General features: G+C 51.1%; 7 protein-coding genes across 7 annotated transcripts in view; 4 read left to right on the top strand and 3 right to left on the bottom strand.

The window, feature by feature from the left end:
- Positions 1 to 890, top strand: part of Pmar_PMAR007652 (leucine-rich repeat containing protein, putative) — a gene marked incomplete at both ends in the record, with an annotated part of 2,130 nt that extends 1,240 nt beyond the window's left edge. The window contains 4 exons of the mRNA XM_002769195.1: positions 1 to 358; positions 408 to 526; positions 572 to 700; positions 744 to 890. The exon at positions 1 to 358 is cut by the window's left edge and continues 4 nt beyond it. Coding sequence (XP_002769241.1) covers positions 1 to 358; positions 408 to 526; positions 572 to 700; positions 744 to 890 — 753 coding nt within the window. The remainder of the gene's footprint in view (positions 359 to 407; positions 527 to 571; positions 701 to 743) is intronic.
- A 99-nt stretch (positions 891 to 989) lies between these two features.
- Positions 990 to 1,622, top strand: Pmar_PMAR007651 (Protein Mpv17, putative; the record flags this gene model as incomplete). Its single annotated transcript, XM_002769194.1, has 1 exon — positions 990 to 1,622. The coding sequence occupies one exon, from the start codon at positions 990 to 992 to the stop codon at positions 1,620 to 1,622; it is 633 nt and encodes a 210-aa protein (XP_002769240.1).
- A 386-nt stretch (positions 1,623 to 2,008) lies between these two features.
- Pmar_PMAR007650 (Protein SYM1, putative) lies at positions 2,009 to 2,613 on the top strand (the record flags this gene model as incomplete). Its single annotated transcript, XM_002769193.1, has 1 exon — positions 2,009 to 2,613. Exon 1 carries the CDS (start codon positions 2,023 to 2,025, stop codon positions 2,611 to 2,613), a length of 591 nt encoding a protein of 196 aa, XP_002769239.1. The 5' UTR covers positions 2,009 to 2,022.
- Positions 2,614 to 2,722: 109 nt separating this feature from the next.
- On the top strand, positions 2,723 to 3,663 carry Pmar_PMAR007649 (hypothetical protein; the record flags this gene model as incomplete). Its single annotated transcript, XM_002769192.1, has 6 exons — positions 2,723 to 2,854; positions 2,904 to 2,951; positions 3,005 to 3,122; positions 3,172 to 3,317; positions 3,373 to 3,483; positions 3,529 to 3,663. The coding sequence occupies 6 exons, from the start codon at positions 2,723 to 2,725 to the stop codon at positions 3,661 to 3,663; spliced, it is 690 nt and encodes a 229-aa protein (XP_002769238.1).
- A 2,010-nt stretch (positions 3,664 to 5,673) lies between these two features.
- Pmar_PMAR007648 (conserved hypothetical protein) lies at positions 5,674 to 6,549 on the bottom strand (the record flags this gene model as incomplete). The annotated part of the gene is made up of 5 exons (XM_002769191.1): positions 5,674 to 5,844; positions 5,886 to 5,972; positions 6,021 to 6,140; positions 6,190 to 6,301; positions 6,392 to 6,549. The coding sequence occupies 5 exons, from the start codon at positions 6,547 to 6,549 to the stop codon at positions 5,674 to 5,676; spliced, it is 648 nt and encodes a 215-aa protein (XP_002769237.1).
- Positions 6,550 to 6,677: 128 nt separating this feature from the next.
- Pmar_PMAR007647 (conserved hypothetical protein) lies at positions 6,678 to 7,544 on the bottom strand (the record flags this gene model as incomplete). Its single annotated transcript, XM_002769190.1, has 5 exons — positions 6,678 to 6,854; positions 6,906 to 6,995; positions 7,049 to 7,183; positions 7,230 to 7,335; positions 7,387 to 7,544. 5 exons carry the CDS (start codon positions 7,542 to 7,544, stop codon positions 6,678 to 6,680), a joined length of 666 nt encoding a protein of 221 aa, XP_002769236.1.
- A 600-nt stretch (positions 7,545 to 8,144) lies between these two features.
- Positions 8,145 to 8,211, bottom strand: part of Pmar_PMAR007646 (hypothetical protein) — a gene marked incomplete at both ends in the record, with an annotated part of 435 nt that continues 368 nt past the window's right edge. Inside the window, one exon of the mRNA XM_002769189.1 lies at positions 8,145 to 8,211. Coding sequence (XP_002769235.1) covers positions 8,145 to 8,211 — 67 coding nt within the window.

Here is an 8,211-nt window from a genome sequence, read left to right as displayed (position 1 = left end):
TTAGACACTCTTCTGCGTCTTGTTATGAGCCACAACGTCCTGAAGACTATTGATGCGCTGAATTACCCGGTCCTGCAAGAGCTGGATATCAGCAATAATAAGCTGACTAAGCTACCTGTGGAAATCTCCCTACCACAACTTGTCCAATTTGATGCAAGTTGTAACCGGGAGCTCATCAGCCTGCCGAAGAGTCTGCTGACGGGCTGCGCAAAACTGCGGGAGCTGAGAGCTGGCAACTGCTGTCTGCACAGTTGGGACTTCCTGCCGGACCCTGAGCACCCGCATCTTGAGGTCTTAGACTTGTCAAATAACCGATTCACAGATATCCCAACGGACTTGGTCCCGACCCGCTTACCTGGTGAGCAGGGTTCGGTCTCAGCCGTTGGGCAACCACCTCGCAATAGTAGGTCTGCAAACTCTCCTGCTCGCCAACAACGCCATAGCGACATTACCTCCTTCTCTTGGTCGGGCTACAGCCTTGAGGAGCCTTACTTTGGAGGGCAACCCTATAAGGTCTGTTCCACAAGTGAGCGGAAGAAGGGAGTCTACTCTGATGTAGTTGTTACATCAGGCTACTATTCGCCAAGGCGCGTCTGCTATACTGAACTGCTTACGTAAGCGTTATCTGCCTATGGTCGAAGGTGGTCCCCAGGAGGGCACTGAGCAATCTGACGGCAATAGGGACAACCTTGAGAAGGAGGTGCGTACAGTATCTCCCTTCTGGTGTTGTCGACCCTTCGTAGGTTGAATCGCTGGAAAGCAGACTAGCCGTAGGTGGGCATTCTCAAGCTGTGGAGTACAGTCTGAAGAAGCAGCTCGCCGTAGCACGAGCACGACTGAAGCGCCTCTTGAGGACTACAACCGCGGCGACTCATGAACCTGTGACTTAATTCGGGAGCAGTTTCTCCGAGAAAATTCAGTGTAGTTAGAAGAGCTTAAAGGCTTGTTGTCATCGTCTGCGTTCTCTTTGATTGCCTTCTCACTCTACCATGATAGTATCTTCCCGCATTCGAGCGTTCTCTATGCCTAGGGTAAGGGAGGCCTACGCTCGATCTCCTGTTCTTGCTAACTCTGCGATGTCTTTTGTCTGCTATGCTCTCAGTGATATTATAGCTCAACGTGCTGATGCGAATAATGACAAGAAAATTGACGGTGTGAGACTGCTTTCGGTCAGTCTCTGTGGGCCGATCCTCGGTGGTGTTTGCCTCACCAAGCTCTACAAGAATCTTGATCGATTTATCGGTTCTGGTCACAGTCTCAAGGTGGCAGCGCGAAAGATATTCTTCATGCAAATCGTCTACATGCCCTTTTCTGTCTCCACCTTCATTTTCCTGTCATCGTCGCTAAACGCCTTCCTCAAGGGCGAGAGGCTCACTGTTGCTTGTGGCGAGGCTTCGGCCGTCACCAAGTTGCGGTGGAGGGAGGCGTACTGGACGTCGTGGTTCATATGGCCCGTCTCTGATGCCTTCAACTTCACACTCGTGCAAAGGCATATGCCAGCTGCTCGGCCCACATGGGACGCGGTTGTCATGGTTGCTTGGAATGCCTATTTGAGCTGGCGTGCAATCGGTGGTCACTCTATCACTGAAGTTTTATTTCCTGTTCGCATGGCGAATGTATAATAATGCAACTGAATGTTTCGTTGTAGTAGTGAGGCAGTGTTGGAGAAATATATGTTCGGTCCTCTCAGCTGGGCCCGGGAGTTTCTCACTAAGTAAAAGAATTTATATCCGAGCTAAGGGTAGAAGTATCCAGGAACCAACAAGAGTTTTCCTCGAACTTTTCATCGACACATGTAGTTGACCATGTGCATATTTTCCTACACTTTAGTGACGGGGGTCCACTGCAGACACGTTGCTCAGCGAAGGCTCTAACGATTTGTGATCGGTGGCCATTCGCTTTATTCATAAACGTTTTTCGACTTCCTTGCAAAAGAATCTTCAAATGCCACCATGGCCTCCTAACACTGCCGAGTATGGTCAGCTATCTCTCACCCTATGTGTTGTTCAGTTTTACTACCCAATGGTCGCTTCCGCCGTAGCACGAGTGTATCGGCGATCGCCTATTCTGGCTAACTCCATCTCCTCCGTATTTTTCTTCGCTCTGAGTGACTGGTTCGCACAGAAAGCCGAGAAGGCCTCCGATCACATAGACAAGAAAAGGGTCGCAGCCGTTGCGATGTGCGGCCCGATATTCAACGGCCTTCCTCTGACGCTGTTCTATGAGGCTATGGACAAGCACATTGGTACCAAGGCGACCTTTCGGGTGGTTGGTCGTAAACTTCTCGCTATGCAATTCATCTACATGCCAATTTCCGTACCATCTTTTCTGTTTCTATCTACTTTGTTCCACCGACTCCTCCTGGGAGAAGAGGTCAGTCGAAGCGTCTATCGAGCAAAGGAGGCAGCAACGAGTAAATGGGCAGAGGCCTACCTAGCCTCGTGGTTTGTGTGGCCTGTCTCCGACACCTTCAACTTCACTGTAGTTCAGAAGATCCTCCCCGCGGCCCGACCTACATGGGACTGTGTTGTCGATGTGGGGTGGAACGCCTATCTCAGTTGGAGAGGCATTGGTGGGCACTCAATCACAGAATTCGCCGCTGCCCGACCGTGACGTTTCCGGCCTTGTCCAGAGTGCTTCGTTACGCTGTCATCACATTGACTCGGAAGCTGTCATCGTTAGCCTCCCGCCCTGAGGGTCTACACAGTTGCTTCTAGTCTTAATGCTCGTCTCCTCGTTACGCAGGCTCATGGTCTTTCTCCTTGTCGAGAGCTCATGTGTAGCTTCGGCACGGCAGATCTCGGAAGGGTCAGCTGTTGCGAGGAAGACCGAACTTGCACAATGCTTGGAGAAGGTAACTGCGTACAATAGGCCGTCGTGAAGTCTTTCCCTGCCATCATCAGAATGAGGCACTCGAGGCCCAAGTAGCTCATCTCGGGAGACACGTCGAGGTACGGGAGACGTTTTCTTCAAGGTCGCATAATATGCGGTGGCGTTGGCTTAGGCGATGTCTCAAAGCCATGCGGACAATCTCGGGGGTGTGCACAGTGAACTAAATCAGAAGATTGTCGCTTTGGATGAACTTGAGCGGACTATGGAAGACTTTGAGGCGCGTCTTGAAGGTAGGTGGGTCACGCCCCAAGGCTTTAGAACTACTGCTCTGCATTTCAGCATGTGAAGCAACTGGGGACGGCGAGAGAAGGCTCACTGAAATCGACCTGGGCAGCGCCTTCGACAGAATAATCGGTAGCGTTGCTTCTACTAGGTTGGGAGCAGCTGTCTGCAACGTGTCGTCGCCTATCCTCTCTGCTGCCTCGGTGAGTCGAATACTCGTCTTCCTTCCTGTGATGCGAGTTGATATTTTCCCTTCAGGGCGCTTGGCCTCTCACCGAGCCCACCAACTTCTCGGCCTCATCCTATGGTGATTCCCTCTTCAACGCTGTACAAGACTACCTCGATGAGCACATCAATGGGAGGAGACTCGTAGGATTTTCCCATTGCCATTATCATTGATGTACTCGCCACTAGGTCCTTCCATCTGGGTTGCTTCCCCGAACACTTCTCATCGTCTCCAGCCTGGTCTTCTCTTACGTCCTCACCGTGACTCTACTGATGCTGTTGCTAGCTCCGTTGAAGATCGGCGGCCTCTTGCTCAAGCATTGAGCTGGATCTGGAGGGCGATTAATTTAATTGTCGTCGCGATGCCCTTTTTCGCTGAGCTATGATGTTTTCAAGGAGAATTATTGTTGCGCTGAGTACTTCAATATGAGCGCATTCACTCCCGATAGGTGCCAGTTATCCACTCTAGAGCTAACTGGGAGTGAATGGTGAGTCTACGGCGTAACTACTTGTGGCCAATTCCCATTTATTTTACTAGCACCAGTATAACGCTCGAGTAGAGTCGAACCAATCATAACTTGTCGACCGGACAGCAGCAGCCTCGGTGGACACACTAAGCTCTTTCGCGCGTGGGGTCTAGGTTCCCAGACGCACTTCGAAAGTTTCCAGAGATAGTGAATGTGGCAACTCCTCGTTAACGTAGTATAACATCGACTATTGTGGGAATTATCGAAACGTAGAGTATTTGCCGGTACCATGTTTGGCAGCCTCGTTGAAATATTTCTCTGATACTATACCTTCAATTTCTAGTACGCAGTGTATTGCGTTCAAAAGCGGGCAATGATGAAGTCGTGCTAGCGGGAAACTCCTCAACTTAACGAACACGAAACAATAATCGCCAAGAGAAATGATACAAATTGATTACACGTTCACAGAATGTCTCCCAAACCCCCCGTGGGCTCCTCTTTCATAATAGGTCGTTTCGATCGTGCGGGGACTCTTCCGGATTCAGTCGCGTAGCTGCTCATCAGCCGGTCTAATTCTGACATCACTGGTAGACGTTGGGGCTTCCCTGGGACACTCCGAGAAATTGCAAAGGCCATGACCATCACCACACCCACGCTCAGCATCAACCAAAAGACGCGCACGCTGTACAATGAGACTTGGAAGCTCGGATGCAGGATATTAAGACATCTCGTTGAGCTCCCTTGACAGGGTACGACATAGCGCGGATAGATGGTCAGTGCCGGCCGGAAGAGTCGTTCCGACCATGAGTGGTTAATGGAGCCTAACATAGGGGTCACTGCTGTGACATAGGCAACACCACAGAGGAATGCGGTAGAATGGGCCAGCGAGCCGAAGTCGAGGAAGGACTTTCGAGGCTCGGAAGTGACTAGGTCCATGCATAATTGTAGGGCTGCTATGAACAGCCTGACGGAAACAAAGGATGAGTCGGGCGGTAGTGTCACACCCGCGCCGGCAAGCAGGACATAGAGAGTAATGATGGCACCGTCAACAGCATAGCAGACCGTGGAGAGGCCACCGAAGACGATATTCCAATTGTCTCTCAGTCGACCACACGACCCAACAAGCACTGATGTTGCCGTGGCGAGGACAATAAGCGTAGCCAAGTGTTTGGAGCCGATCCCACAGAAGGGATAACAGAAACCAGCGGAGATGGGCGCCGCGCCACACCGTAGGTTGGCCCCACCAGGGAGCTCGATGTCAGGAGTGGATTCTAAGTCCAAGCTGAAGAGCAGGTGAATAGTAGATACCATGAGACTGGCGAAATCAGGGTGGACCAGAGGGAATGTGAACACCCGCCACACCTGGAAGTGACGGAAAAGCGGCGCCGGTTGAAAGGTTAATTCATCTGATCAATAAGGAGAGACTTCCGAATCATCTCTGAACCGTGTCAAGACCCACCCTTAACAGCTGCTACTGTTTGTGGTCTGACAAGACCTACCACCCACTGAAGGAAATAAAATCCCAACGCGGCAATAAGAAGGCTAGCCATCACAGGACAGGCTTCGACAGTGGCGCTGACGGAGGCCATCGGCCACACTATCGGGAGGATAAGAAGACTGGGCACTCGTTTCACGGTGTTGCCCAGGCTCCACATCAGCCTTGGTCCTCCCACGGCCAAGGCCAGGGCCACTAGCAGGAGCCTAGGGTGAAGACGATTCCGACGGGACATGGGAAACGCCTAAATTTCACCATCAAGTACAGTAGTCAATAAACCACCCATAATAGAGACAACGCAAAACCAGCAATATGCGAGGAACAGAGACTCCCACTGAAGCAGCACCAATAAAGCGAATTGTTGGAGGGAGTTCAAATGTGCTTCTCCATAAATTCACGAACCTCTTGACGAGCGGAGCCAGGCACTACATGGCCGCCGTCATGATAAATCACTACTGGTTCGGAGAATACCGCCTTGAAGGTGTTGAACCGGTCTTCTGGGACCACCTGGTCCTTCTTGCCATACAGCAGCATCACAGGCATCTGAGAGGCAAATGGTAAGAAAAAGGGGGAAAGACAACTACCGTCTTCACTAACGAGGACTTTTCTATCTCCTCGACAAGCGTGGGATTCTGCGGTAAATTACCACTGGCACAAATAAGAAACTTGACCTGCAAGGGAAACATGCCCAGAAGACGGCACAGCAGACTAGTGACTACATTAGCAAAGGCCTCAGGATGCTGAGCCATCGCTACAAGGACAGCTGCGCAACCCAGAGAGAACGCGAATATACCCTTAGTATCGGGAGTGATTCCCTCGACAATCGAAGTGACATCCATCTGAAACGGCAAGGCGAGTGGCCAACGCCGTGGCTTCCATGGCACTGACTTTATCTTGTCCCCGAGGTATCCCGGGTTGCCGCCAGGTGAGCAGATCCTCATCATCCGAATCGTGGGAAAATCGATCTTCCAAGGGAACCACATAAGGACCCTTGACGAAACTGAAACTCTACGGTAGCCCTTTACCAGACTCAGCGCTAAACCCATAGAGCTAAGTCAGGTCAATCCCCCCGAATTCAACCCTGTATTACTCGAATTGGACCAAGGACTTGCATTTTCGCCTTATGGGCCCGATCTTATTACTAAACCGCTCCGGAGTCTGGGCATGGCCATGGACACACAAGAGCCTATTCGAATGCTCGCCACCTTCTGAAGAACTGGTTGATGACACTGTGGACTTGGACGGCATGGTCTGATTGATCTAACTTAGCAGCAACTACAACGGACGGTATCCCATGAGCCCACTTCGGAACGCAGCACCACCAACATCAGCACTGTACACTTAGAAACAGAAATTTAGTCCAAATCGCCTATAAGCTACTCAGACAAAGCACTCTGAATGAACGCTTTCACGTCCTTCCGAGCCTCTGACGGGACCATGTGGCCCTTAGCGTGTTCAAATACAACAGGATCAGTGAACATCTCAGCAACTCTAAGGCTGCGTTCTTCGGCGACTACCTGGTCTGACTTGCCACAGATGAACATCGCCCGAACCTGGCAGTGTGCGAGTGAACAAAAGACGGAGAAACAGAGAAGTCGCATTACCTTGGGCCAGAGGGGGCAGGCACGAATCTCTGCCTCCTGCTCAGAATTGTTCTGTGGGAAGAATGCACCACATAATATGATGAATTTGACCTAAAACCAGTAGGAAGAGTTGTCAAGCAACTTGGAAGGCGACGATAACTCACATTTTCGAACGCCTCAGGGTACCGAGCCATTGCGAGAAGGATGGCAGGGCAGCCCATGGAAAAGCCGAACAGACCCTGTGTCTCCGGGGTCATGGCCTTAGCGATACCTTCTACATAAAATTCTCCCAGGTTCTCCTGAAGTCAGAACATTTCAAAACCATGCATTCCCTAATGGGCCTACCGGGCTCTCCTTCTTGGGATCGACCCAAGTGTAGGTCTTCTCGCTATCCGGATCATGGCTGGCGAAGACGTCATCCGGAGGGACCTCATAGGGCCCTTGCAAGAAACTAGAGAGACAGTGACGATAACAGCTCCTCACCGCGACATGAATGCCCTACTCAAAGTGAACCAGCTTCTTGCATGGCCTTCTCATACCGCCAGTCTTTTGATGGAAGCCCTCAGGGCTCTGGGCATGACCGTGAATGCAGAGAACGCGATGGGTCAAAGTAGGATCACTCTCCCCAGAAGTCGAACTGGCTGTAGATGCAGCTACCATAGAGAAAACGTCAAAGAAGACTAAGAAGAGTTCCACCTAATTGAACCACAACGACACCAGTAATCGCACGCACAACAAACTCATGGACGGTTCTAGCGTATCTACGACCTTTACGCTTAAGCGGAAAGATACCTTTCTCCTATACCACCAGAAAGGGACAGACGCGACACAAACGAACAAAGCGCCTAATGTTTCTCATGGAGTGGTGGATACAAAGCTGGTACCAACTTGAACGAATCGTCGCAAGGTTATACTAGCATACCGCAAGATTCCCCTCGATAAAGGGACACGTAACAGAGGCAACCCAGTGATGCCTCAACAGACTGTGCTGATGATGGTTGTCAAGGGTCACCTTCCTAGTCCATAGGGCAGGGTGGTCCTTCCCCCGCCACGGTGGTGGTGAAGATGGCATTCTGATATTCTCCTCGACACAATTTTTAAACGGCCATATTTCGCTTTCAGCAAGACCAATGTCATCGCCCGGGGCACCTATGCCACCACCTCGAGATATGCCGGTACAATTGATTTCTGCAGGCGGAGCACCTATGCCACAGCTCCCGAGCTATGCCTTGGTACAATTTACTCCTCCAGATGGGGCGGCTATGCCGCTACTCTAAGATATCCCTCAATACAATTTATTTCTCCAGGTGGGGCACCTATGCCATCA

The sequence above is a fragment of the Perkinsus marinus genome, assembly GCF_000006405.1.
Source record: "Perkinsus marinus ATCC 50983 genomic scaffold scf_1104296966226, whole genome shotgun sequence".
In the NCBI taxonomy this organism is placed as follows: Eukaryota; Perkinsozoa; order Perkinsida; family Perkinsidae; genus Perkinsus; species Perkinsus marinus.
Note: the sequence above shows the minus strand (reverse complement) of the source record. Positions and strands in the feature narration are given on the sequence as shown.